At 54.0% G+C, this 27,940-nt stretch overlaps 3 protein-coding genes and 1 non-coding gene across 5 annotated transcripts in view; 3 read left to right on the top strand and 1 right to left on the bottom strand.

The window, feature by feature from the left end:
- The window catches only part of FADS6 (fatty acid desaturase 6), a 1,183,177-nt gene that overhangs the window by 789,005 nt on the left and 366,232 nt on the right, over positions 1-27,940 (top strand). The gene's annotated exons all lie outside the window — the stretch shown is intronic.
- Positions 1-27,940, top strand: part of HID1 (HID1 domain containing) — a 994,098-nt gene that overhangs the window by 851,736 nt on the left and 114,422 nt on the right. The window lies entirely within an intron of this gene.
- On the bottom strand, positions 35-27,871 carry GPRC5C (G protein-coupled receptor class C group 5 member C). 2 transcript variants are annotated; one of them, XM_049769564.1, is made up of 5 exons: positions 27,576-27,871; positions 8,567-9,664; positions 4,797-4,891; positions 2,665-2,814; positions 35-814 (listed from the first exon to the last, which is right to left on the bottom strand). In XM_049769564.1, exons 1-5 carry the CDS (start codon positions 27,766-27,768, stop codon positions 782-784), a joined length of 1,569 nt encoding a protein of 522 aa, XP_049625521.1. In that variant the 5' UTR covers positions 27,769-27,871; the 3' UTR covers positions 35-781. The 2 variants fall into 2 exon arrangements, with proteins under 2 accessions (XP_049625521.1, XP_049625527.1); XM_049769570.1 differs by lacking the exon at positions 27,576-27,871 and adding an exon at positions 20,315-20,444.
- LOC126026656 (U6 spliceosomal RNA) lies at positions 10,772-10,875 on the top strand. The gene has a single exon (XR_007501885.1). It is a non-coding gene; the product is annotated as a U6 spliceosomal RNA (small nuclear RNA).

The following is a 27,940-nucleotide window of genomic DNA, read 5'->3' as shown; positions in this document are numbered from 1 at the left end:
AAGCTGTCTGACACTCCAGGTAGGATGCCACCAGAAAGACCAGAGTTGTCCCCTCTCTGTGCATGTCCCCAGGACACCTTGACTTTGTCCTGGAACAGGATGTGGGTCGGGACATCCGAGTAACCCCCAAGCGCTGTGCCTGCTGGGAAAAGGCACCAAGTTCGGTCCTGGGTATCACTCACCTATGTCCCTCCCAGACCCCAATCCATGCAGTCCAGGGTGCTCAGCTGGTCCCTAAGAATGCAGCCCCAGTTCTCACTTCTTCTTGGTGCACCCCCATTCATCAGAGGGGCTGAGAGAAGGAAAAAAACGCTGAGATCCATCCTACTGGCCATGGAGAGGACCCTTGTCTGGGTCCCCCAGTTCCACAGTACTCCATGGTCCATTTAGGGGGGCAGATCCCTGGCGAGAAGGGCATGATCAGTTTCACCAGGGGAGCTGGCCCTGGGCACGGTACAGAACAGAAGGCTGCTGGAAGTCCGGGAACGCCCATGGAGTGAGGACGGGCACCCGAGGATGGCCATCTGGAGCATAATATGGGGCGCAGATTTTAATCCTGAGGGGAAGCAGGCTTTGTGGGTTGTCCTGTGGCCTCAGTCATTCGGAGAGTAGGAAAGGAGCTGTGTGTTGACAGAACCCCCCAGCCTCACATTTGGGGGTGCACAGACCCCCCCCAAGTCCACTGCTCCCGAATGTTGGCTTTCCGCCTGTCTCAGCTCCAATGACAAAAGGGACAGGAGGAAAGAGGCCATCGGGCGATGCGTGGTCCAGGTAGAGGGTGTTACCATCTGGTTTTATTTTGCGGGGACTGACCCTAAAGCAACCAGAAAGGAGAAGAATCAGGGGGGGGGGGGCACTGGGGCACAGACCGCCCTGAGCAGGTCTTGAGCTCTGTGCTTTTACTGCCCTATCTCATGGGACACTTCTCTGCACCACCCAGCTCAGAAATAGCTTCTGGCTCTGTAGGGATCATGGTTCCCAGGCTCAGGAGGGGCAGCGACAGCTCCCTTAGGGAGTGCCCCAGGTTCAGAGCTGGCTCCTGCCATGTGGGAACTGGCCAGGGGGACACCAGGTGGCCCTGGACGCTGTTTGAACTGCAGCTTCTCACTGCTGGGGACCCAGGCAGGGCTGAATCTAAACGATTTTGGGTTTTGATTTTGTTGTCGTTTCGGGACCACAGCCAGCAGTGCTCAGGGGTTCCTCCTGGCCCTGCACTCAAAAATTACTCCTGGCTGGCTCAGGGCACCCCCATGGAATGCTGGGGCTACATGCCCAAGTAGGCTGCATGCAAGGCAAACCTCCTCCCTACTGTGGCCCCCTAAAAGGTTTTATTCCTTTCCTAGGTCACACCCCAGCACTGCTCAGGAGCCGATCCTGCAGTGCCAGGGCTGACCTCCGGCCATCTGGATGCAAAGGCTGTACTCAGTCCTTGGAGCTCCTTCCTCTTGCCAGGGGAGAGCATGCCACGTAGCCTATTGGGGGGCAGCCAGGAGAACTGAAGTGTGCCAGCGGTGTGGAGGGGTTTCACAGGCTATAGAGATGGGTTTTGGTCCTTTTCTCCCACTCTTCTGCAGCAGGGAAGCTTGCCTTATGCCCACCCACTGGACCCCGCCCCTTAGAAGCTCCTCCCCTTTACCTGGCCACGCCCCCATTTGAGAAACCCCACCCCTGGGTAACAAGTCCCTCCTTTACCAAACTGATTCCGCCCCTTTCGCTCAGCCAATTATCCCCTGCAAAGGGTCCCCATCTGCCTACCCTGGGGTGAGGGAGGGGATCTGTCTGTGGCCTTCTCTGCTTCCTTCCCAAGTCTGGCCAAAAGGGGGACCAGGAGAAAGCCTCCTGGGGCTCTCTAGACCTGAGACAGCAGTCACAGGTCTCAAGGCTCATTCAAGCACCCCTTTAGCCCCTCTACAAGACCCAGGGGTCCCACTGTGAAGCATCAGGACGCAGTGGCACAGAAGAGAAACAACAGCAGCACAGGGGGCTAAGGAGAGGCAGCTAAGACAGATGCAGGGTGCAACCCACCATGGGGAACTGGGAAAGCAACAAGCCACCGAAAACCCAGCACCCATCAGAAACAGATGTGCTCAGAAGGAGAATTAATAAAGCAGAAAGTTTATTTCAGGCCCCCTGGTCCTCACAGAGGAGCCAGAGTCAGCACAGATATCTGCCTGAGAATTCTGGAGGTTGCGGGGTGGGGAGTACCCCCAAAGATGCAGAGAACAGAGAGCGCAGCTGCCCCTCCACCTTCTGAAACACTATTTGGCTTAAGTGGGGGGACCCCGCAACCCCCCCTGGGAGGTGAGTCCTGGACTGAAGCCAGTCTGGCTCCTGGACTCCACAAATACTGAGAAGTAGAATGAGGCCGAGAGAACCCCGGGGCCAATGCAGGCAGATGGGGGTGTGTTTGAGTGTGCAGGGGCACCCTGTAGGAGCCAGGGAGTTCTGTGCTTTGGGGCCACAACCAGCAGCACTCAGGGGTTACTCCTGGTTCTGCACTCAGAAATTACTCCTGGCAGGCTCAGGGACCCTGTGGGGTGCCAGGGATCGAACCGGGTTGGCCATGTGCTATTGCTCAGGCTCCAGCCTGGGGGTTCTGGACAGGCTCTGGCCAGAATAGCAGCCGCAGGGACTTCAGTCCCACACGTAGGGGTTTCTAAAGACCTGTGAACTGCTGCTGTCCGGGGCAGTCGGGCCCGCCTGCTGGCCCTGCACCGAATACATGTCCTCGGCCCGAAGCGTGGAGCTGGCACTGCCCAGAGCCTGGCTGTTGGCAGTGGCCCTCGGCAGGATGACATCATAGGCACCTTCAGACTGGAAGGAAGAACAGGTGGGTCAGTGGCAGGGTCCTCGGGTTACCGGCTCCCCGAAGGTCCCCATCCACAGCTCTGGGATCACTGACCACTCCCCGCTCTCTGCCTGCCCTGTGTCTGGACCACAGGGTGCTCTGGAGTGCAGACCTCTGAACCCACCTCCAAGAATGTTAAGGTCTCCTCCCCAGGGGTCCTTCTCTTGTGTGAGGGTTGGTTTTGTAGGGGGGGGGATATTTTCTTACTAGAGCCCCCCATATCCACTAGCTGAGAACCCCAAGGGGTTTCTGGGGAACCCCCCCCACACACTGCTCATTTTTTAAGGTGCCACACCCAGCGGTGCTCAAGGCCTTACTCCTGGCTCTGCGCACAGTCATTGCTCCTAGCAGGCTTGGGGACCCTATGGGAGGATGCCAAGGATGGAACTCGAGTTAGACACATGCAAGGCAAATGCCCTCCCTGCTGTGCTACAGTTCTAGCCCCACCATTTTGTTATCTAGGGTCTGCGCAGGGAATTGAGTACTGATGTTCCTGGGTAGGGTGGAAAGAGCCCCTTGGGGGACCCATTCCGACCCCGCCCCACCCATCCATAGAACTCTCAGCTGCCTAAGGTCTGATCCAAACCCAGCCTTCTCTTTCTTTGGGGAACTTCTAGCTGTTCTTGAACCAGGGATGCACCAGAAACACCTGTACTATTATTTTATTTAATCTTTCTTGGGCCACACGCACACCCAGAGCTGCTCATGGGCTACTCCCAGCACTGTGCTTGGGGGTATCTCCCAACAGTTTTCAGGAGACCATATTGTGCTGGGAATAAAACCTGGCTCCATGGGGCCCTAGTGATAGTACAACAATAAGGCATTTGCTGGATGGACCCAGGTTCTATTCCCAGCATCCCATATGTCCCCTGATTCTGCCAGGAGCGATTTTGCAGAGCCAGGAGTAACCCCTGAGCACCACCAGGTGTGGCCCAAAAACAAAACAAACAAACAAAAAAAAAACAAAACCTGGGTCTGAACCTGGCCTGCTGGCTTGTCTGTCCACTGCTAACCCCACTGGTTCTTAACCCAGGGGCTGGCTAGAGAGAATTAACAACGGGGGTCCAGGCCAGAGATCTAGCTCCCCACTCTGTATGTGGGGATTCCCAAGCTGGCCCACACCAGGTATCTAAGAAAACCCTAGACTTAAATGGTGACATTCACCCTGCTGCATTCCAAGGGGCCCCAACTAGCAGCCTAGAGCCTTAGAGTCACCCCAGGAGAACCAAGACTTCCAGCAATGCTATTTCCATGCCTTAGCAAGGGGGGATGGGGCTCTGAGGAAGGCACAGTGGGGTCCCCAATCATCTCTCCATCTCCTCCTCCTCCTTCTCCAGTTTCAGCCTTCCCCTCTTCTGGTCAGGCCTGCACCCCCTGCAGCTCAGGGGGGCAGAGAGGCAGGGCTGGGGAGTTTCCGGAAGATTCGCTTCCCGGCTGGCTGGGACAGGAGGGCCTGAGCATCACCCTTTGACCTCTCTGGCTTCCTGTTCCCAGGGTCCTGCCAAGCAGCCCCGGCCTCTGCAAGAGGCTCCGCAGAGGCCCCGTATAAGGAGCGAGTTTCTGACCCCCACTTCCGTTCCCACCACCCGACCCCCACATGGGCAGGTTTCCAGGACCCCGCGGGGGTGGTAGGAGAAGGGAGGGCAGTGCCCAGTTCCTGGGGCAGGTGTGGAGAAATAAATAACCAAGCCAGGCCTGGCTAATGGTCCCCATCCCTCTGGGACCTCTGTAGAGTATTTGCCCACCTACTGGCTCCTTTGTGGCTCCCACCAGCTATTTAGGGACCAACCCCCAGGAGCACCCCATGATGTAGCTGAAGGCAGTAGTGACACCCATTTCTGGAAAAGGAGCCTCTGAGAGTCTCTGAAATGGAGATTCCTCCCTATCCTCCCCTTGTGTGGGGGACTCAGGGCACAGCCAATCCCGGGGCACAGGGCACCCCACTTACCGGGCCCCGGTGCATCAGAGCCATCTCTGTGGGCTGGTACACACTCGTGAGCAGCTGCCCATTGTAGCCACTATAGGGGGACACGGGCCTCTTCCCTGCAAAGGAGACAGAACAGTTGGGAGGGGGTGGATGAAGTGTCCTCCCCACTCTTGGGCAAAGAGGTGACCTCTATGCCACAGGTCAAAGAAAGGGGGTACAGAGCAGGTTCTGAGAGGCATCTCAGCCAGGGAGAGAGCAGGGTCAGAGGTGACCCACTTGAATTTGTTCGGTTATTTTCTTCTTATTATTATTATTAATTTGGTGCCACACCCAACATGCTCAGGTGTTATTTCTGGCTCAGAAATTACTTCTGGCTGGCTCAGGGACCACATGGGAGGCTGGGGATCGAGCCCAGGTTGGCCATGTGCAAGGCAAATGCCCTCCCCACTGTACTATTGCTCCAGCCCCATGGGTTTGTTTGGTTATGTTTTTTTTTTTTTTTTTTTTTTTTTGGTTTTTGGGCCACACCCGGTGGTGCTCAGGGGTTACTCCTGGCTGTCTGCTCAGAAATCGCTCCTGGCAGGCTCGGGGGACCATATGGGACACCGGGATTCGAACCAACCACCTTTGGTCCTGGATCGGCTGCTTGCAAGGCAAATGCCGCTGTGCTATCTCTCCGGGCCCTGGTTATGCTTTTTTGAGTCACACCTGACAGTGCTCAGGGCTTAATCCTAGCTCACTGCTCAGTGCTCACCCCTGGTGGTGCTCAGGGAAACCTGTGGGGTATCAGGGATGGAAGCCAGGTTGGTAGCATGCAAGGCAAGTGCCTTTCCCACTGTATTATCTCTTAGGCCCTTAAGTGGCTAGCTTGGGGACAAGAAGACAGGTGTGGGACACCCTTGTATTCCTTTGAACAGCTCAAGAACTGTATCTTAGGGTCAAAGAAACAGCACAGTGAGGAGGGTGCTAGCCTTGCACAGAGCCAACCTAGGTTCAATCCAACATTCCAAGGGTCCCCCGAGCCTACGGATTCCTGAGTGAAGAGTCAGGAGTAACCCCTGAACACACACACACACACACACACACACACACACACACACACACACACACACGCACACGCACACGCACACACACAACTGTATCTCTCCTTGGGTGTCCTCTGGTACTTTTCTGATACTGCAGAATAAGAATCCACCCCCACCCCATTGTCTCAGAAAAACTCTCTGTCAGCAACTTCTCACACCCCCATCTGCGGGAGGGGTCCCCCTTTCCCTCTGCACAGGACAACTTCCGGGACAGACACACTCCAGCCTCTAGTGCTGGGGAAATGCAGGGGAGAATGCTGGAGAAATGCCCCCACCTCAGGGCAGGGCTGGACAGGGAGGCCCTGGCCTCCAGCACCCACAACTCCCCAGGGATTAAGACACAGTCTGTCCCGTGGGATCATAGAAGTTTCCAGAACATGTGCCTGCTCCAAGAATACTCTGGGCCTTGGGCCGTGGCGCTCACTAGCTCCTGGGAGTCCAGAGCAGCATGAAGTGAGGGTGGGCGTGGAGGAGGCCAGATGGTGCCCCCACCCCCAGCACAGGACCCACAACTGCATATATTGGGGCTGCCTAAGTGCCTGCCTCTCTTCATTGATTTTTCCATTTAAAAAAAGGAAAAAGCAAGAGTGAAAAAAAGGCCTCTCGTCCCAAGAGCCCATCTGGAGAGCCAAGTAAAAAAAAAAAAGGCTGAGAACAGCTCAGACCAAGGACGAAAGACCCTGTGTAGAGGTGGGGGCAGGGATGGGGGACCTCCAGCTGAGGCCCCAATTTTATCTGAAAGGCCACTCTCCTGCCAACTGCACCCACTGCCCCCTTTTACTGGGCCCCTTGCATTTCCCCCATTCTGGATCGGTGATTGGGAGTCTCTTCCTCCCAGAGCTGATCAAAACTCAAAATCAAAGGTAGAACCTGGGTCTCCACAGAGGAATCATGGCAAAGAATGGGGGGTTTGTTCCAGTCCCTGTCTGGCCTCTGTCTTCCAGAGTGAAGGACAATCAGGTCCTTCATATCCCCAAGGTTCTTTTGTTTGTTTGCTTTTGGTTTAGGGCCACATCCAGCAGTGCTCAGGGCTGACTCCTGGCTCTGTGCTCAGGATCATTCACAATGAGCTTGGGGGACCACATGGAATGCTGGAGATTGAATCCAGTTGGCCAATTGCAAGGTAAACACCTTCCCCAGTAGTACTATCACTCCCACCCAAATATTTTGACCAGCACTACCTGAGTTCCAGACTTTGAGGCTATGTCCCCTACACCCTCTAGCTTTTGGGGTCAGGGAAAAGGACGCAGGAGAGGCGCTAGTGCTTAGCAGTCCTGGCAAACACAAGGGGGTGCTCAGGGGAATGACACTGGAGCAAAATTTTCTCAGGGGTCTGGAGAGATAGCAGGTAGGGCATTTGCCTTGCATGTAGCCAACCGGGTTCAATCTGGTCTCCTGAGCACTGCCCAGAGAAATTCCTGAGCATAGAACCAGGAGGATGCCCTGAACACCACCAGATTTGGGCCATAAAACATAAGGGGGGGTGGGGTGCTGGAGAGATAACATGGAGGTAGAGCGTTTGCCTTGTATGCAGAAGGATGGTGGTTCAAATCCTGGCATCCCATATGGTTCTCCAAGCCTGCCAGGAGTTATTTCTGAGCATAGAGCCAGGAGGAACCCATGAGTACAGCCAGGTGTAACCCAAAAACAAACAAAAAACAAAAAACAAAAGGAAAGGGGCCCGGAGAGATAGCACAAGGGCGTTTGCCTTGCAAGCAGCTGATCTAGGACCAAAGGTGGTTGGTTCGAATCCCGGTGTCCCATATGGTCCCCCGTGCCTGCCAGGAGCTATTTCTGAGCAGACAGCCAGGAGTCACCCCTGAGCACTGCCGGGTGTGGCCCAAAAACCAAAATAATAATAATAATAATAATAATAATAATAATAATAATAACAAAAGGAAAAAGGAAAATGGACCTCCCATTATCCCCAGAGCCTAGCTCCTATTCCTGTAGTGGGCGGTGGCGCTGGAGGTAAGGTGCCTGCCTTGCCTGCGCTAGCCTAGGACGGACCGCGGTTCGATCCCCCGGCATCCCATATGGTCCCCCAAGAAGCCAGGAGCAACTTCTGAGCGCATAGCCAGGAGTAACCCCTGAGCGTCACAGGGTGTGGCCCAAAAACCAAAAAAAAAAAAAAGAAGATAGAATGTGGGGCAGGGCGATGGCGCTAGAGGTAAGGTGCCTGCTTTGCTTGTGCTGGCCTTGGATGGACCGCGGTTCGATCCCCCGGCATCCCATATGGTCCCCCAAGCCAGGAGCGACTTCTGAGCGCATAGCCAGGAGTAACCCCTGAGCGTCACCGGGTGTGGTCCAAAAGCAAAACAAAACAAAACAAAACAAAACAAAGATAGAATGTGAGAAAAATAGGAGAGAAGATGAGAGGGGAGGGGAGGGAAGAGAAGGGGAAGAGAGGAACAGGGAGAGGAGGGGAAGAAAGGAGAGAAGATGAGAGGAGAAAGTAGGGAAGGGGAGGGAAGAAGAAGGAAGAGAAAGTAAAACAATCAGATACTGCTGACCTGAGTTCGAGCCCCAGCACCCCATATGGTCTCCTGAGTACTGCCTGGAGTGATTCCTGAGCACAGAACTGCACCACTGGGTGTGGCTCCTCAGCCCCCCAAAATACAAAAAAAGCAAAAAGAACCTTCCATTATCCCCAGGAGCCCAGCAGTGAAAGATTGGGGTGTGAGAGAGAGAGGGACCCCCACCCACCTGAGGCTGGCTCGTCCATAGAAAACGCCTTATTCTCCACAAACATCTGCCCCTTCTGCTCCTTCAAGATGGTCTCGTAGCCCACACCGCGGGTGGGGTACATGTCCCCCTGGTAGCTCTGCTCGGGGCTGGCCTTGGTCACCTGCGAGACTTCGGGGATGACGTAGAAAAGGACAAAAGCCCAGGCGTTGGCAGCCAGGGCGATGGCCAGCGTGGGGTCATCCCAGGCGGGGCTGTCACGCTGCCGGTTGCCGTAGGTGTACATGACAATCCACACCACCCACACGGCGATGGACGTGGCCGTGGTCAGCAGCACGAAGACCCCGTGTCGCCGCCAGCGACGGAATCGGCCACAGAGGGCGGGCCAGGCACCCACAAAGGCCGCCAGCAGGAGCAGCATCACGTAGATGAGTGCCATGACAAAGTCCACGTTGGCGATGGCACAGGGCGAGGCCACGGGGGTGTCAGCACTGGTTGCCAGGCTGTGATTGCCCATGGGGCCACCGTCAGCCCCAACCACGCGAAGCAGAGTGATGATGAGCCACTCAGCATTAATGATCACCTCCACCAAGGTCAGCAGCACAGCCACCGCGAAGACCACCCAGCCACGAGGCCCCTGGTTCTTGCGTGCCAGAAAGTTGAGAGCCAACACGTGGGCCACCAGACAGGAGAAGCAGATGGCAAAGAGCACCCCAAAAAGGAAGCGTCGAGAAGCACATGTGGAGAAGTTGGCCTTCACCACGCAGGCAAAGACCAGGCAGAAAAGGCCCAAGTTGCCCAGCAGGAAGAAGACTTGGGTACCCAGCAAGCTTCTCTTCTTCGTGTCTTGCACAAAAGGCAGGCTGGCCACCAGGATGATGGTGAGGACAAAGGTGGTAATGATGCCCGCCCCGGCCACTGCCTCCAAGATGATGCCCCAGGCCCCCGAGCGGTCACACAGGTTGTAATAAAGAGGGCTGAGGTCCGGACTGCAGCCAGGCGGGGCATGGTTCTGTGCCTGCACCCCTGGGAACAGGAAGAGGGGGAAGCCCAGGCAGACAAGCAAGGTCTTTCGGTGTTCCGGCATTCTGGTGGCCAGGCCCCGCGCCAGCGGGCTCCCTGAGGACAGGAGAAAAGGACAGATCAGTGGTGCTTCCAGGTCAGGCTGTCTGGGATGATGGGACCCCCCCCACTCCATACCCATGGAGGCAGGACATCGGACTGAGGGTTCTGGGGCTACCCCCCAAAGGCTTTAGAATCCTCCCAGACACAGAATTCTTGGGAGGCAGGTTGGAGAATGGAGGGGGAATACACTCAATATCAAGCAGGTTATAGGAGGCAAAGTCCCTCAGTTCTCTCTGCTTACCAAGACCCTGATTCATTCATTCATTTCCTCTTCCCTGAGTCCCAAACACTCCAATGGCCAGTGAACAGGAAAAGTAGGGGGAAACTTGGATTTAATATCACAATTCTCCAACTCCAAGTTGGCTCGAAGCCTTTTTCTTCAGGACCCAGAGCTCTTTATCAAGACAAAACAAAAGATCTTGGGGAGTTAGAGTATTAGTACAATGGGGGGGGGGGGAGGGTATATGCATTGCAAGTAGTGGAACTGGGTTCAATTCCCAGAATCCTGTAGGGACCCCCAAGCCTGCCAAGAGTGATTCTTTTATGTTCGTTTGTTTTTTGTTTTTTGTTTTTGTTTGTTTGTTTGTTTTTTGGCTTTTGGGCCACACCTGATGATACTAAGGGGTTACTCCTGGCTATGTGTCAGAAATCGCTCCTGGCTTGTGGGTCCATATAGGATGCCAGTGATTGAACCCAGTTCTGTCCTGGTCAGCCACGTACAAGGAAAATGTCCTAAAACTGTGTTATCACTCCGGCCCAGGAGTGTTTCTTTTTTTTTCTTTTTGGTTTTTCGGGCCACACCCATTTGACGCTCAGGGGTTACTCCTGGCTAAGCGCTCAGAAATTGCCCCTGGCTTGGGGGGACCATATGGGATGCCGGGGATCGAACCGTGGTCCTGATCCTTGGCTAGCACTTGTAAGGCAGACACCTTACCTCTAGTGCCACCTCACTGGCCCCCCAGGAGTGTTTCTTGAATGTAAAGCCAGGAGTAAGCCCTGAGCACTGCCAGGTATGCTCCCCCCAAAAAAGATTTTCTTAGGGAGGGAGTCCATGATGAAGCCAATATGAAGCATAAACTCTATGAATAAAAAGGCTTTTCTGTGCTCGCTTTGGCAGCACATATACTAAAATTGGAAGGATACAGAGATTAGCATGGCCCCTGCGTAAGGATGACACACAAATTTGTGAAGCATTCCATATTTTTTTTAAAAAAGGTAAAAAAAGGGCCGGTGAAGTGGAGCTAGTGTCTGCCTTGCAAGCGCTAGCCAAGGAAGGAAGGTGGTTCGATCCCCCGGCGTCCCATATGGTCCCCCCAAGCCAGGGGCAATTTCTGAGCACTTAGCCAGGAGTAACCCTGAGCGTCAAATGGCTGTGACCCGAAAAACCAAAAAAAAAAAAAAAAAGGGGGGGGGGGGAGGCTTTTCTGGGGGTTGAACCAATAGCATAGGGGGTAAGGGGTCAGCATGTGGCTAACCAGGGTTCAATCCCCAGCATACTATAGGATCCCCCGAGCCTGTCAGGAGTGATTTTTGAGCACAGAGCCAAGAGTAACACCTGAGTACCACCAGGTATGGCCCAAAATCAAACAAACAAAAAAAAAGCTCTGGCCCTTAAAATAACTTTAAAAGCAAGAATCAGGGAAGGGCATAGTTGGACCCAGAGGGATCGACCTCGGACCCTTCAGGCCTTATAGCTGGAGGATCAGAACAAGCTTTTGTGGGGGGAAGGAAGTACTACATCCAGTAGTACTCAGGGGTTACTTCTGGCTCTGCACTCAGAAATTACTCCTGGTAGTCTCGGGAACCCTATAGGATGCCGAAGTTTAAACCCATGTTGGCCACATGCAAGGTAAACAACCTGCACAATATGCTATCACTCTGGTCCCCAGTACAAGATTTTTGATTTGTAGCAGGGAGGCAAGCGTGTGGCCAGGTACCCAGTCACACAAATGCTGAAGCTCGGGAACCAAAGTAAATGGTAGCTGGAAAGTGCTTGGTTGAGAAGAAAGCCTCAGGCTCCAAAGCCAGGACCTGGAATGATGAGAGTCTGGAAGTAAATGCCTACACAGGAAATAATCCACACAGTAAAAGGGGGTAAAGCGGGTTCAGGAATTCCAACATGCAAGCCAGGAATTCCAGCACACAACCCTTCCACTCCTAGGAAGGCAGCTTAGTGGAGGAAGACCGCTAAATGCAATGCCTCTCTGAGACCCGAATTTTTATTAGCAAGAGCCATATCTCACCCTAAGGTAGAGAATAAATAATAAATAGGGAGGGACCTAGTAATCCAACAACAGATCACACCCTGGGGTGGAGAAGGAATACTGAGCAGGACCCAGTTAATCCAACACTTGGTGCCGTACTGGGAAGGAGCCTGTCTAGAGATACTTCAGACCCCACAAAACGACCCCATGAGCTTTTTCCAACCAGAGACTCTCAGGTATCACAGACATGCTCAAAAAAGCAAGTTCTATGGGCTAGAAATGAGGTGAGAAGACACTGAATTCAATCATCCTTACTGCCCAGACATCCAGCACCACTGGGTGTGGCCATCGTTACTGATTTTTTTTTTTTTTTTTGTGGTTTTTGGGTCACACCCGGCAGTGCTCAGGGGTTACTTCTGGCTCCATGCTCAGAAATTGCTCCTGGCAGGCACGGGGGACCATATGGGACGCTGGGATTCGAACCGATGACCTCTTGCATGAAAGGCAAACGCCTTACCTCCATGCTATCTCTCCAGCCCCTGATTTTTTTTTTTTGGCAACAGTTTAGTAATCTCCAAACTTTCAAAAGGAAATTGATCTACAATTGTATCAGTTATTAAAAAAAAAAAAAAAGAAAGAAAAATAGGGGTGAAGAGATAGCATGGAGATAAGGCATTTGCCTTGCATGCAGAAGGACGGTGGTTCTAATCCCGGCATTCCATATGGTCCCCCCGAACCTGTCAGGAGCAATGTCTGAGCGTAGAGCCAGGAGTAACCCCTGAGCGCTGATGGGTGTGATCCCCCACCCCCCAAAAAAAGAAAGAAAAAATAAAGAGAAAAAAAACAAAAAGAAAAAATAAACAAAAAAAAAAAAAAATAGGGCCCGGAGAGATAGCACAGCGGCGTTTGCCTTGCAAGTAGCCAATCCAGCACCAAAGGTGGTTGGTTCGAATCCCGGTGTCCCATATGGTCCCCCGTGCCTGCCAGGAGCTATTTCTGAGCAGATAGCCAGGAGTAACCCCTGAGCACCGCCGGGTGTGGCCCAAAAACAAAAAAAAAAAAAAAAAAATATCAGTTATTTCACTGCTTATTTTATGAGTCCTAATGCATTCTGTTTAGAATTACTTTGGTTCTGCTCTTACTCATGAATCGCTCACAGTGCCCATTTTGAAAATAAAATGTTATCACAAATATGCATGGTTATGGGAAAAAATAGTATCAACAGAGTCTGTTACTACATGTGGCATAAGGCATCTACTTTGGGGAGGGGAGTGTTAGTGTAGTTTGTAACCGACTATGTTTTGTTTGGGGGCCACAGCCAGTATTCAGGGTTTACTTACTCCCGACTCTGCTCAGGAATTGTTCCTGGGGGTCAGAGCAATACTACAGCAGTTAGGATGTTTGCCTTGTGCAAAGTCAGCCCAATTTCATCCCCTGCATCCCATATGGTCCCTTGAGCACTATCAGAAGTAATTCTTTTTTTTTTTTAGGAGTAACTCTTGAGTGCAGACCCAAAAGTAACCCCTGATGATCACTGAAGTATGGCCCCAGAAGCAAACAAACAAAAAACAGGGATAACTCCTGGCAAGCTCAAAGTTATCTGGTGGTAGGGACTGAATCAGACTGGTCACATGCATGGCAAGTACCTTCCTAGCTGCACTATGGCCTGGCCCCAGTCAACCTGCCGCTTCCTTCTTCCAAAATCACGGCAAGGGACTGGAGATGTCAACAAAGCTTTCCTGTGCCAACACTGACCACTAGTGGTCAGCAGAGGAATGACAAGAGGACTTACTAACCTTGTTCTCAACATTCCTGACCTATAGCAGGGGTGGTGAACACAGGGCTCTCAGCCAAAATTAATGCGGCTCTTTGCCTCTTATCATTACTTTGTATACTGTGGTTCTTTGCCAAGTTTGGATTTTGTTCTGCTGCTTCTGAGGAGGGACCTCTGAGAAGAGATCTCGCTGTGTCATCCCATCTCCCATCCCTCGGAAACAACTGCACGGGCCAGCGAGCGGGGGACCCATGTGTCACATGTTGGGTCACATCTGGCCATTAGTTCTTAGTGTGGAGGACGCAGCACACCCTCACCATCACTGCAGGATTTTGACCCTCACTCAAAATGGCACAACATGTGTTTAATATATTATTGTTAAAATTAGATGCTTTTGTGTGAGTGTTTGTTTTGGCAGGTCACTGTGTGGTGTGCTTCTCTGACTCTCACAGTTTAAAATTTGGCTCTTTGTGTTGAACTTGTTCACCACCCCTGACCTATAGTTTCTAACAGGCAAATGAAAGTCCTCAGAAACTGTTTATAACGAGGGGTGGGGGCAGGGGGGTTTGCTGATGAGGGTTCTGCTACTCTGGAGTTCATAGCCAGTGGTACTGATGGTCCCAAAATGTTTGCTACCTGAGACAGGAGCACCAGTCAAAAGACTTCCTGCATTTTTGTTTTGTTTTGGGACCACACCCAGCAGGGCTCAGGGCTTACTCTCAGTTTTGCTCTCAGCAATTACTTCTGGCAGGCTGGGGGATCCTACAGGATGCCAGGGATCGAACCCAAATTGACCACATGCAAAGCAAAAGCCTCCTTGCTGTGCTATTGCTCCAGTCCAGCTTCCTGCTTTTTTTTTTTTTTTCTCAATAAATCTGGCTTCTTCTCAAACACTGTCAAACATTGACTCTTAATAAATTAACATTTCCCTGAGCAGGAGCAAGTGTGCAGTGGGTGAGGTGGCTCCGGGTCCAATCTCCCAGGCACCGCCAGGAGTAAGCCCTGAACATTGCCAGGTATGACCAAAAAAAAAAATAAACATTCCATTATTTACTTTCTTTTTTTTTTTTTTTTTTTTTGGTTTTTGGGCCACACCCATTTGACGCTCAGGGGTTACTCCTGGTCAGAAGTCGCTCCTGGCTTGGGGGACCATATGGGACGCCGGGGGATCGAACCGCGGTCCGTCCTAGGCTAGCGCAGGCAAGGCAGGCACCTTACCTCTAGTGCCACCGCCCGGCCCCCATTATTTACTTTCATTAAGAGGCCACACTCCAGAGTTGGTGCTCAGGAGCTACTCCTGATTCTGTGCTCAGGGACTAATACTCTTTTGGGGGTGGTAAAGAGGAGGCCTCCCCAGCAGTGAGCTCAGAAGGCCCACTGGCTACTCTCAGCCAACACCATCACTGGTTCCTTGCAAGAGATGGAGGATGGATGTTCCTAGGACTCTGTGATGTCAAGGATACTCGGAGCGCCCCAAGCTCAGGACCTCCAGAGCTGCACCCTATGATGCTAGAAAGGACTGAGGGGAGCCTTGTGATATAGAGAAACTCTCTAGGTTCCTACTAAATACCATTTAAAAATTGGGGAGTAGGGTTGAAGTGATAGCACAGTGGGTAGGGCATTTGACTTACATGCAGCTGACCAGAGTTCGATCCCCAACATACATACCATAGGGTCCTTGAGCTTTTCCAGGACTAATTCCTGAGCACTGCAGGATCTGGGCCAACAACCTCCACAAAAATTGGGGCCTTATGGGCCAAAGCAAAAGCATAGTGAGTAGAGCATTTGCTTAACATGCAGCCAACCTGGGTTCAATCCCCAGCATCCCAGAGGATCCCCTGAGCCTGCCAGGAGTGATTCCTGAGTGCAGAGCCAGGAAGTAACTCCTGAGCACTGCTGGGTGTAGCCCCCCCAAAAAATAACCCAAAAACTGGGGTCACAACCAGAGCAGCTCAGGGCTTACTCCTGGCTCTGCAGTTAGGAATTACTCCTGGTGGGCTCAGGGCATCCTGTGGGAGGCCAGGGGATTGAACCCAGATCAGCCACAAGCAAGGCAAGTGTCTCCCCCATTTTAACTATCTCTGACCCCTAAATTTATATTATCTACAAACTGAGGGTTGTTTTCCCCCTCGTGAACCAGCCCCGGAACAGAACTATTACTTCTAAAATCTATTTCTCCTCCGTGGCTGGCGACTTGAGTAGGGGACTGAAGTGAAATCATCAATCGATGAGGCATAAACTGTATTTACAAGCTCTGGGAGGAGACGGGAGTTGGGGAGGGCTAATGGGTGCGGAGGAATATCGACCCACACAGGAAGATCATCTCTAGCCAGCAAGCAATATGATCGGAGCCACGCTAACCATGTCTAGAGGGCTCTGGGCTGAGAGAAAAAGCAGCCAGAACTTGGGGGGTACAGATAGAGCTGTAGAACTGGACCCCAAGGAACGATGCCAAAACTAAAAGCTCAGGGGCCAGACTCACAGAACAGCAGGGAGAGCATTTGCCTTGCAGAAAGCCAACCTGGGTTCGATTCCCAGCATCCCATATCTTGCCAGGGGTGATTTCTGAACACAGAGCCAGAAGTAGCCACTGAGCACTGCTGGGTATGGCCAAAAACAAAAAACAAAAATTATACAAATAAAAGCTCAGGAAGGCCCAGAGCAATTGCACAGCAGTAAGGCATTTGCCCTGCACATGGCCAATACAGGATGGACGCCAGTTTGAATCATGGCATCCCATATGGTACCCTGAGAATGCCTGGAATGCAAAGCCAGAGCGCTTAACCCCTGAGTGCTACTGGGTGTGACCCAAAAACCAAGAAAAAAAATGCTCAGGGAATGATAGTATAGCAGGTAGGGCATTTGCCTTGCATATGGCAGACCCAAGTTCGATCCTCGGCATCCCAGATGGTCTCCCAAGCCCTGCCAGGAATAGCCCCTGAGATCAGAGCCAAGAGTAACTTCTGGGCACCACCAGGTTTGGCCCATAAACCAAATAAATAAATAAATATGATCCCTCAGGAACTGCCAGGGGTGAAGTCTGTGCACCTCCGGATGTGACTCAAACCCTCACCTGTCACATCCCTCCCCCCCAAAAAAAGATAAAAGCTGACACAGAATAAGTTAACTTAGTCCGGTTCACCGAGTAAAAAGAAAGTTTGAAAAGTGAACAGTGATTTAGCAATACTCAGGGCAAAAAGAAGTCGAAAGTGTTTTTTTTGAAGAATTGAGAAACTGGGGCCAGAGAGATAGCACGGTGGTAGGGCATTTGCCTTGCATGAAGCTGAACCGGGTCAGACCTGAGTTCGATTCCCGGCATCCCATATGGTCCCCTAAGCCTGCGATTTCTGAGCACAGAGGCAGGAGTAATTCCTGAGCACCACCGGGTATGGATCAAAAACAAAACAAACAAAAAATAATTGGGGAACAATCTGAATGAAGCAACAAAACCAGGGTGCGCTCCGAGGAGCCTGGAAAACAAAGCACACAGCAATCGATTTGCAGAGGAGACAAGCAGGCGGGTTTAAAGATTGAGACCAAAGGTAAAACCGTCAGCGCCAGATCTGAGGTTTCTTTGCCAAAATCTTCCTTCCGCCTGCTGCTAGGATGTGGGGCAAAGAACACACAGCTGAGACAGATCCAATGAGGCTTGTGTCCAGAAGAGGACAACTCGGTCCCCTGCCCTCTGCCCCGGCTTATTCATGCTCCAGCTCCTTCTTGCTCCATCTTGCTCTTAATCACCATCCCAAAGTTGCTGATACCCCAGAACTAAGTGGGCCAGAAACAAAGAAACTTCTCTCCTCTATTAGTTTCCTCCTAACTTGGCTATTGGATGGGGCTGAAACGATAACACAGAGGGTAGGGAGATTCTCTTGCACACTGCTGACCAGGACTGACCCCCAGTTCGATCCTCGGCTTCCCATATGATCCCCCAAGCCTACCAGGAAGATTTCTGAGTGCAGAGCCAAGAGTAACCTTTGAGTGACGCAGGGTGTGGCCCCAAAACAACAAAGCTAAACTAACTTGGCTGTTGGTCCCAATTGTGTCTCTGAATCCCTCAGTTCTCGGCTCTGTGGCTAACTGTGGCCACATTCAAAGCAAACAGAACCGTCTATCTGCGGATCTCCGGGTACCTGACACTGCCCAGTCCGGATGAAGCAAAAGCAACAAAGGAAGTTTGACTGGGGAGCTGGAGACCCGCTGGGGAAATGGGGCCACTTGGCCTGGATCTGGTTCACTGCCTAGGACAGTGACCCCTGCAGGCCAGCATGAGAAGTGACACAAAGGTGGTGGAGCAGATTTGAACTCTGAGCCCTCTGACATCCAGGAAGCTCATGCCAAGTCAGAAATAACAACCCCTGAGGGGTTGGAGCGGTGGTGCTAGAGGTAAGACATGTCTGCCTTGCAAGTGCTTGCCTAGGACTGACCGTGGTTCCATACCCTGGCATCCCATATGGACCCCCAAGCCAGGAGAGATTTCTGACGGCATAGCCAGGAGTAACTCCTGAGCATCAATGGGTGTGGCCCAAAAACAAAACAAATAAAAAAAGTAACCCCTGAGCACTGCTGGGTGTGGCCCAGAAACAAAACAAAATAAAGAAATCATTCCTCCTAACAAAAACAAACTTGCATTTCTGGAGTCTTAGTAAAGTGCAGCACTTACTTGCCTTGCATGTGGCAATCCTGGCATCTTTTATGTCGTCCCCCCCCCCCCAGTTCACCAGGCATGCTCCGTGAGCACAGAGCCAGATGGGCAGGATGCTTTGCCTTAGGGTTCAATCCCCAGCACCCCATATGGTCCCCTAAGCACCGCCAGAGGTCACTCCTAAGCAGAGCCTAGAGAAGCCCCTGAACACTACCAGTACGGCCCAAACATTCCCTAAATATATAAATAAAGTTAAATAAAATCCTGGGGCTGGAGAGATAGCATGGAAGTAGGGTGTTTGCCTTGCATGCAGAAGCATTGCTGAGTGTGACCCAAAAACAAAACAACAACAACAACAACAAATCCTGAGCTAGGTCAGAGGGTTCAATGGACTGAACATATGCTTACCATGCAGGGAAGCTGGGTTTGACCTATAGTGATGGATATAAGTTCCCCAGCATAGCCAGAGACCCCCCCCCCACCTGAGCAACGGAGTAGCCCCAAGTTCTGCTGGATGTAACTCAAAAAACAAAATCCAAACAAAGTTTTCCAAACCAAACCATTCACAGCTCATGTCTTTCCCAGACCCACCTCCTTCAACACTCATTTACAGCTCTTCTTCGTGAAACCGAGGAAGTGGATGGGTTGAAGACCATCCTCTGCCTCCCACACTCCCCCAGATCACAGCTGGCACCTCAGGGAATTTTCTTGATCTCCGAACCCCTGGGCTTTCCCTCCCTGGGTCATGCAAATGCTTTTCCCTCACTTCTGAGTTCAACCCTCTCCCAGGTTGACCCCTCTACACAGCTCCAAGGGAGAGTCGCCCCATTGAATCCCTGAACCCCCTTTCCTCCTCTGTCCCTCACCAGGAGAAGCAAAGAAGGCATTTCTGCTGAGGTGGGTGGGCTCAAGCCCCTCACCCAGCTGGGAGAATCCTCTTGGATCCCAGATAAGGTTGCAAGTGAGACCCCACAGCCGCTTGTCACCTTCATCGGGGAACAAAGGGGGGACACGACACTTGGGACCTCTCTGGGAGAAGGGGTCACCCACACAGTCCCCCTTTCTGCCCCCACTCACCCACAGAGAGCACACTCAGCACCTCCCGCCCGAACCATACATGGACCCCTCAGGACCCCAGAACCCTTTCCAGTATATTCTGGTCTGTCTGTGAGCAGTAAAGGTCAAAATGAGCGTTTTCTTCTCTTGGGGGGGGAGGGTGTTTGCTGTCCACACTTGTGGCGGTATTCAGGGATTACTCCTGGCTCTATATGCAGGGTCACTCCTGACTGAGCTCAGGGGTCCAAATGTGGTGCCAGGAATCGAGCCCAAGTCAGCAAAGTGCAAGGCAAGGGCCCTACTATCGCTTGGGCCCAAGACTGTGCTGTGCGTTTTCAAATCACCGTGTTTTTCTGGGGATAAAACGGAGTATTGGGGATGGGCCACCCCCCCCCAAATCTTAAGTTGAAAAGGGCATAGAGAATACAGTAACTTGGGGGTGTAGGGAGAAGGGGTAATCAAAAAGTGCCCTACCCGAGGGAAAGAAAGACTATTGACCCATCTGAGACACTCCCCTCACCCAAACTTCCCCGGGTTCCAAGCCCGCCTTCCACCCCGATCCGCAGGGCTTCCCTGGGGAACGCGCTAGGAAACGGCCGCCCTCCCTTCCCCCAGCTTCTTCAGGCCTTCCCAGGGCACAATAACGCGCCTGGGCGCACAGAGTCGGGGGCGACCCCCGGAGCACCCCCAAACTGAAATCCTACTCCTAACGCCCACTCCCAAACTCCTAAACCCGCAGCGGCCCGCGGGCTCGGGCTTTGCAAACTTTTCGCCACGCAGCGGACTTCAAGCGGCCACGGTTGCGCTCCCTTCCCCGCGCGCGCCCTCCCTCCAGTCCTGGGGTTCCCCACCCCACGGCCTCTCCGGGGCCCGCTCCCTGCCAGTCCGACCCTGATCTTCCGGGCGGCCGGCCGGCCGAAGGGCAGGCGGGGCAGGCAGAGCGGATCGGAGGCGACGGCCCATACCTGGGACGCACCGCGGGCTCCGGAGTGTCCAGAGCCAACTCCAGCCTCCACGGCGGGGCGCGGGGAGGAGGGACCGGGGCGCACGGCCAGGCCCAGCCCCGGCAGCCACTGGCGGGGCCCGCGCGAGGGCTCGGGGGACGCAGAGGGGCCTTGCGTGTCCACGGGAGCGGGGCAGGACTGGCCTCTCCACCCCGCGATCGCCTCCTTTCTCCAGCCAGCCAGCCGAGGCTGGGCGGGCGGGCGGGCGCCTGCATCACTGTGACATCACCTTCATTCCGGTGCCCGCTTGCAGCGCTCCAGGTAGGTACGGACTGGAACAAAAGCGAGCCCGGCCCGGCCCTGCCCATCGCCACCTCCCCGCGCCTCCAAGACTCACCTCCCGGCTCCGGCGACTCGCACTGCCCGGCTGGCGCGCCCGGGCGCACGGCTCGGAGTTTGTGGCCGCGCTGGCCAGTGGGTTGTTGCTGTTTACCGCCACGCCCCCGGCCTCGGGCACGCGCGCCCCACTCGGCTGTCCCTCCCCGAGTCGGCCTGGGGTGCAGCCCGGCCCCTGGCGCTGCGGGACGCCTCTCCTCTACAGCCCCGCATGTCCCCACGCGCGGTGCGCGGTGCGCAGTGTGCGCGCGCGCTGGAGTCCCCTTGGGTGTCTCTCTCTCTCTCTCTCTTTCTCTCTCAGTGGCAGGCCTTTGTCCCCGAGCCCTGGGGTTCAGGGCACACCTGGCTGCAGCTCCGGGCTGCCAGGAGGCGGGCGCACAACCCACACACCAAGTCAGGGACGGTCCCGCCTTCGGGGCGCCCCTGCTCCGCCAATGTGCCATCCCCGGCGGGGGCGTCTTTGGCACGCGCACGGGGCCTCCCCGGATCCGGGCATTAGCGTGGGTGGGAACCGCGCCCCCAGGACACGGGTTGTAGGTTCAACCCACTCGGGATAAAGTGTCTGGGATTGGAGTAAAGGGGGTCCCCGCTCGGCGCCCCAGTTCCTGGGCTTTACGCGCCGCGCGCTCCGGGCACGGTGGGGCTCCCTCGGAGCGCGCACTTTCCCTTGCGCTCGGTTCCGACTCGCGCTAATTGCTTTCACGGTTCTGTTCCCCCAGGTACAGAGCTTCACCTGGGCCCCCCGAGTCCTGCGCTCGGAGACACGTCGGCCCCTAACTGCGACGCCGCGTCCCCAAGTCCGAGCCCCCTGAGGTGTGCCACGATACACCCCCACTTTCATCCCCCTTCCACTCGCTGGGCTCAGCAGAAAGGGAACCAGCCAAGCGACTCCAAACTCGGACCTTTGCAAGCCCCATAAACAAGAGATTTTTTTTTCCAGCCGCCTCCCCCGAGGACTGCGGGCTCCAAGGTGGGGTGGCCTGCGCCGTCCTTGGGGTGCCTGACCGGGCCTAGTTAGCAAGCGCGGGAGGCCCGAAGGGACCCCGGCTCACCGGTTATTGGGCCTGGCCAGGACCCGGGGGACGTGGAGGGAAGGAGGGAGGCCAGGCAGGGCGCAGGGTCTCCGGGGTGCCGGTGCGCGTGACGCCCCAGTCGCCTGGGGGACCGGCAGACGCGCGCGGTCCCAGCCGGCTGGTGGCGGGGCGTGTTTGCTCTGCCGGAGCTGGGGGAAGGGAGGCCACCGGTCAGCGACCTAGGGGAATGGTGGGTGGGGTGGAGGGAGCCGCGGCGGGCGGAAGGGGACCTCCAGGGCTGTTTGTTCCTGGAGAGGTGGTGGGGGCTCAACTATGACAATCTGGATCCAACTGTGAATCACCGGAGTGATAACCCCAAGGGCGCGCCTTCTTCTCCTCCTTTTTGGATCCCCCGAGGGAAAGTTTGCTTAGTGGTCGGCCAGAGCTGGAGCAAGGGGCCCCTGTGTTTCTAAAACCCTCCTCTCTCTCTCTTCCCGGGCCTTGTCCTGGCTGGCTGGGCTGGGGAATGCAGCAGGCTTGATTGCTCCATTTCTTCGCAGTGTTGGGAATTCCGAGGAATGTTTGAGGCGAAAGCTTTACCTTATCCCGTTTCACACACCCGCAGGCACAATTTACTCCAGACTACTTACTGTGAGTGGGGTGGGGGGCCACTGTGCCTGTGCCACACCTGGAAGGTGCAGCCTTCTGGGTGGGGTCTCGGAGCATTCAGCACCCCTGAGTTATTCATGTTACTGGCATTCTCTTATTTAAGAAGCTGAAGTCAGGGCCAGACAGATAGCACAGCACAAAGACCAGAGTGTTTTCCTTGCATGTGGCCAGCCCAGGTTGGATCCCTGGCATCCCATATGGTTCGCCTAGCCTGCTAGGAGTAGTTCCTGAGCACAGACCCAGAAGTAGCCCCTGAGCACCAGCGAGTGTGACAAAACAAAACAAAACAAAAGAAGGGGCCGGAGTGGTGGCACAAGCAATAGGGCTTTTGCCTTGCACGCGGCTGACCTAGGTTCGATCCCCCAGTATCCCATGTGGTCCCCCAAGCTAGGAGCGATTTCTGAACTAATAGCCAGGAGTAACCCCTGAGCGTCACCGGGTGTGGCCCAAAAACAAAACAAAACAAAACAAAACAGTATTCTGGGGACGGGACCCAATAAGAGGTGTGCAGGGGTCACTTAAGAGCATAAGAAAAAAACCCATTCCAGAGTTAGAACTGGTAAGGTATTTGCCTTGCATACGATTGATGCTGATTCATAAGGCCCTCTGAGCATCACCAGGAGTCCTCCCTGAGCACAGAGCCACGAGTAAGTCCTGAGAATGGCGAGGTGTGGCCCCAAACAAACAAAACACACTATACAAAATTCCAGAAGGGTGGATTGGGAGACAGGCGACCGTGTGATGGTGCACAAGGGCACTGTCCTTGGAGAGCCCTGCACCCCGGGGTGGACAGAAATGCTGAAAATGTGGGTTCTGAAAGGGTTTGCTGTGCCTTCATTGGGTCACTCAGGAGCAGGACCTACCTTCAAAACAAAACTAGGCCTTGGGGACCCACATTTGGGCCACCAGATCTCCAGGTACCTGGTAGGGAGGGCTCCTGCAGTGCTGTGCTCCATCAGGGCTGAAAAAACTGGGGGGGGGGGGGTCAAGACTGAGAGCCCTGATGCACTCCCAGGGTTGACGGGAGCTTCTCAAGAGGGTGCGATGCTTTCCACAAGGTCATGCCCAAATGCCCTTCGCTTAACTGAATGTGACCATGTGACCCTTTATAGTACCGAGAAAACACTGAGAGAAGCAGTCCCAGGCTGGTGCCCCCCAACACTATGGGGTCAGATCTCAGGGTGAATATGTTTTTTCATCCCTGCCTGACCCTATTGGGTTTTTGCCCACTAATTCCTGCTAGCTTTAACTCCCGAAAATGCCTCCCCTTTGGGCTACCAGGATCTACAAATTTACAAGAGCAGGGTTTGGGGGGTGACACCCCCCCTGAGCCAGCTCTGTGACCTGGGAAAGCCACTTCATCTCTCTGAGCCTCTCTGTCCTCTCCTGCCGAGTAGGATACCCTCCCTGGGCATATTGCTGTGACCTAGAACAAAGCCTTCTAGAATGTTCTTCACACTTGTAGAGGCTCAGTGTTCAGCCCTTTCTTTGGTCTATCCTTTCTGCACCTTACTCCACTCCATTCAAGAGGCCTCCAAGGGATTCTGGGAGGCTGGGGCCACACCTGGCAGTAGTAGCGAGGGGTTGCTTCAAGCTCTGGGCTGGGCTCAGGGTCCCAGCCCAGGTAGTGTGAAGGATTGGAATCAGTGAATGCAAAGCAAATGCCTTCAGCCCCAGTCTCCTTGGCCCTGGAGCCCAAGGGATTTATTTTATGCTGTTTGTTTGTTTATGTTTGGGGACCACACCCAGAAGTGCTCAGGGGTACTCCTGGCTCTTCAGTCTGGAGTCATTCTTGCAGTGCTCTGAAGATCATATGGGATGCCAGGGATCAATCTTGGGTCAGCAAACAAAGCCGACCTGGGTTCAATCCCTGGCATTCCATAAGGTCTCCCTAGGCTGCCAGGAGCACTTTTTGAGTGCAAATCCTTAAGTCCTGCTGAGCGTGGTCCCCCCCAAATGTCACACTTACCCCAGGGCACTAGGCCTTCCTGGGAAGCAGAGGACACTCTATTCATTGCCTGCTCTGCACACCCAACTCCTGGGACACCAGAGTTCCTTAGAGGGATACCAGCTTGGGGATTTGGGGGGGAAAGTGCATGATGAGGCTGACCACACTCCCTCAAAACTGGCCCTTTGTTGGGTGGCCAGAGCCCTGGACGGCACTGGAGTTGGCAGAATCTCCAAGGAGGCATTTCCTGTTGGTGACTTGGGGCCCAGCGGACCATGGAGACAAATGTTCTCCCCCACCCAAGCAAGGTGAGGCCCTTGGCTCCGGGACAGGTAGGAGCCTGGCTGGAATCTTGTGCCAGGCGGTTGGGTGCCCCACAAATCTGGTAAACAGATCTTACATCTGACCTCCGCATGCTCCCACATTAACTGCTTGCTGCCCAGGTGGCTGTGGGTACCTGTAACTACCCGCACCCCTCTCCTACAGCTCCCAGGCTTGCCTGCTTTGGTTAGAAGACCCCAGCGTCACATGACTCCCCAAGAATCTAAGGGTATGCTGGAGCAATAAAACAGTGGGGATGGAGTTGGTTTGCAGGTGGCCAGACCCAAGTTCTATCCCCAGCATTCCATAGGGTCTCCTGAGCATGCCAGGAATGATTCCTGAGCACTAAGCCAGGAGCACGGCTGGGTGTGGCCCAAAAGAGCACACACACACATACACACACACACACACACACATACACACACACACACACTATCAAAATCGAAGAAGGGGCCAGGGACAGGTTAGGAAAAACCTCTCATCTCCACATAGGCTGGCCCCAATGAACCGTCCTTGGGATAAGGCCTGGTACATTCTAACTTATTGCACCCCAGGATATCAGATTTTAAAATCTGCTCCCCATTCCCCCCAACCTCCTCTCTCCATGGCTCAGTAGCTTCTGACCACACACAGGGGAGAACTGGGTTTTCTGAGCTGCCCAATTCTGGCTAGGTCCACGCAAAGGTGGATCCAGAAACAAGATCAACTGAGGGCCGGGGCCTGAGCCATAGTACTGCAAGAGGGCACTTACCTTGCACAAGGCCCACCTGGGTTTAATCCCAGTACCCCATAGGGTCCTCCCAGCCCTGGCTTGGAGTAACCTCTGAGCACTGTATGTGGCCCCAAAACAAAACAAACTGGGGGGCCAGGTGCTCCAACCATTCATGCCCCCTCTGAAATCCAAACTGTGCCTATGGGGCAGAATGGACAGACACACACACACACACACACACACACACACACACACACACCCTCATTCTAGGACATCTAGGTGGGGACAAACCCCCATTATATTCAGGGGCTCTGCTCAGGAGTGACCCCTGGTGGTGCTTAGAGACCCCACACTGTGTCGAGATCTGAATTAGGGTTCAGGGTGTCTCACCTCCTGTAGATTTTTCTTTTTTGTTTTATTTGTTTGTTTTTGTTATCTTGAGGCCACATCAGCGGTGATCAGGGGTTATTCCTGGCTCTGCGCTCAGGAATTACTCCTGGAGAACTCGGGGAAACCCTATGAGATGCGGGGGATCAAACTTAGGTCAGTTGCTGCTAGGTAAATGTCCTCCATGCTGTACTATCTCTTCTGCCCCTGAATGTTTTAGGGGAATGGGCACACCCTCTAACTGTCCCCCCCGCAAAGTACCCCCACCAAGTTCTCCAGTCTCCCCTGACAGGCCTCATTCCAACTGTCACTGGCCTCAGCCCAGAACTGGACTCACACCTGCCCCTCTTCCCATAACCTTGAAGGCAAAAAGCAAACTCCTCGCCCTGAATTCCAAGCATCTGCACCCCAGCCTTGCAGCCCCCAAATTCCGCAGGCAGGGACCCTCCCCCTCCGCTGAGATATCATCCTGAAGCTTCCCTCCCACTGGGCCTAGCCCCCTAAGTCTCAGAGTATCCATTTCACTGGCTCCTCACAGGACCTGGGTGGGCCCCCACTCCCCCTACCCAGTTCTTTGCCGAATCTGAATTGCTGTGCTTTGTTTCATTGCACCCATTCTGGGGTGTCCTGAAGAGGCAGGATGCCCATTGCCTGCCCATCCTTCCTCACAACCCTGAGAGCTTTTATACAGACCCTGAACAAGGACAATAAAAAGGGAAAAAAAAAAAAAAAAGAAAGGGCCTTAAGATGTTGGAAAGATTGACTGCCTTACCGCTGAGCTTTTATGCAGCTGTTTCTCTAGGGGCTGGACAGCTGCAGATCTCAACCTTGCGGGTTCCCTGAGGAAAGAACGGAGGAGTCTGATCCCTGCCTCCCGCCAACTCCTGGAACCCCAGACTCGGACTGGAGTGACACTGCAGCCAGCATCCCTGGAGCTGACCTCTCTCTGCACAGCGCTGCAGAAATTTCTAAGTAACTTTAGCTGCTCCCTTGAGAATCTGCTGAGCTCAATAAAACAGACATGGCTGGATCTAGTTCATAGGTTTTGTTTGTTTGTTTGTTTTGTTTTGGGGGCCACACCCGGTGCTGCTCAGGGGTTACTACCTGGCTCTACAGTCATCAGAAATCACTCCTGGCAGGCTCAGGGGGACCCTATGGGATGCCAGGGATAGAACCCAGGTAGGCCGCGTGCAAGGCAAATGCCCTCCCCGCTGTGCTATCACTCTGGACCCCATAGATTATGTTTTAAACCCAGAAGCCACAAGTCAAAGTGACTCATCACGGGCTAGCCGTCTCAGCGTCCCTGCCCTCTGCACAGTCCTCACGCTTCAAATGCCTTTCTCCCCGACCTGGTTATTTCTCACCCTAGATCATCTGGGGAGATTATTACAAGCATCGAACCCTAAGTCTCATACATGTGGAGTTACTAGCTGGCAATTCTCCCTAGAGGGACAGATGGACGTCGTTGTCCATCTTGGGGTCCCCTGTACGTCTTGCCCAGATCCAAAACCCTCAGAAATAATTGGAAGTCGGTCCACACCTTGGCCGTACTCCCCACCTGCAATATTCCTGTCACCTTTACAAGCCGACCTGGCACCATGCTAGGCCACGGAACAGTTGCCCCACCTGTAATAGGGCTGTGTCCCCCCAACTCTGTCAATTCTTCCTATTCTCAGGGGACACCCAGGCAATAATCTATAACCACAGGGGTCCTTTACAACAGGAGTCACATCCCAAGACCCCACAGTCACCCAGCCCTGGGATGGAAAGGCACCCCCAGAATCACAGACAGTTGTGGGGGGAAACCTCAGGGAGCCCCAAGGCGTGTGCACTCACCCACCGGGAAGGCTCTTCCACTCCAGCAGGACAGGCCCTGCCAGCTGGCCTCGGGGTGGGGCCTTGGACCAGCTGTTCTGTTTCTGGGGGGGCTGGGGCCGGAAGCGGGGGCTGCCTGCCGGGAACCTGGGCCTGCTATTCTGGGAGCTAGACAGGAGCTGCGGGCGCCAGCTGAAATTTCAACCCCTTGCATTTCCACGCTGCCCTTGGGCTCCCGCTAATGAGAAAGGCCCCGCTCGCGTTGGAACCTCCGAGGCTGCTTTGAGGGTCTTAAGAGCAGCTGCGGTCAGGCTCAAAGTGGGCCGTGACCGCTGCAAAGAACAGCCTGTGATCTGCTGTCACTCAGGGCCCGGGCCCCTGGTCGC

The sequence above is a fragment of the Suncus etruscus genome, chromosome 1, assembly GCF_024139225.1.
Source record: "Suncus etruscus isolate mSunEtr1 chromosome 1, mSunEtr1.pri.cur, whole genome shotgun sequence".
In the NCBI taxonomy this organism is placed as follows: Eukaryota; Metazoa; Chordata; class Mammalia; order Eulipotyphla; family Soricidae; genus Suncus; species Suncus etruscus.
Note: the sequence above shows the minus strand (reverse complement) of the source record. Positions and strands in the feature narration are given on the sequence as shown.

What these genes read in the sequence shown, in the direction of transcription:
- GPRC5C (XM_049769564.1), bottom strand. Translation starts at nt 27,768, where the DNA reads ATGCAAGGGGTTGAAATTTCAGCTGGCGCCCGCAGCTCCTGTCTAGCT. An exon ending in TATGGACGAGCCAGCCTCAG is followed by an intron (nt 4,892 to 8,566) that starts GTGGGTGGGGGT and finishes TCTCCTTTGCAG; the next exon opens with GGAAGAGGCCCGTGTCCCCC. An exon ending in CTCTGATGCACCGGGGCCCG is followed by an intron (nt 2,815 to 4,796) that starts GTAAGTGGGGTG and finishes TCTTCCTTCCAG; the next exon opens with TCTGAAGGTGCCTATGATGT.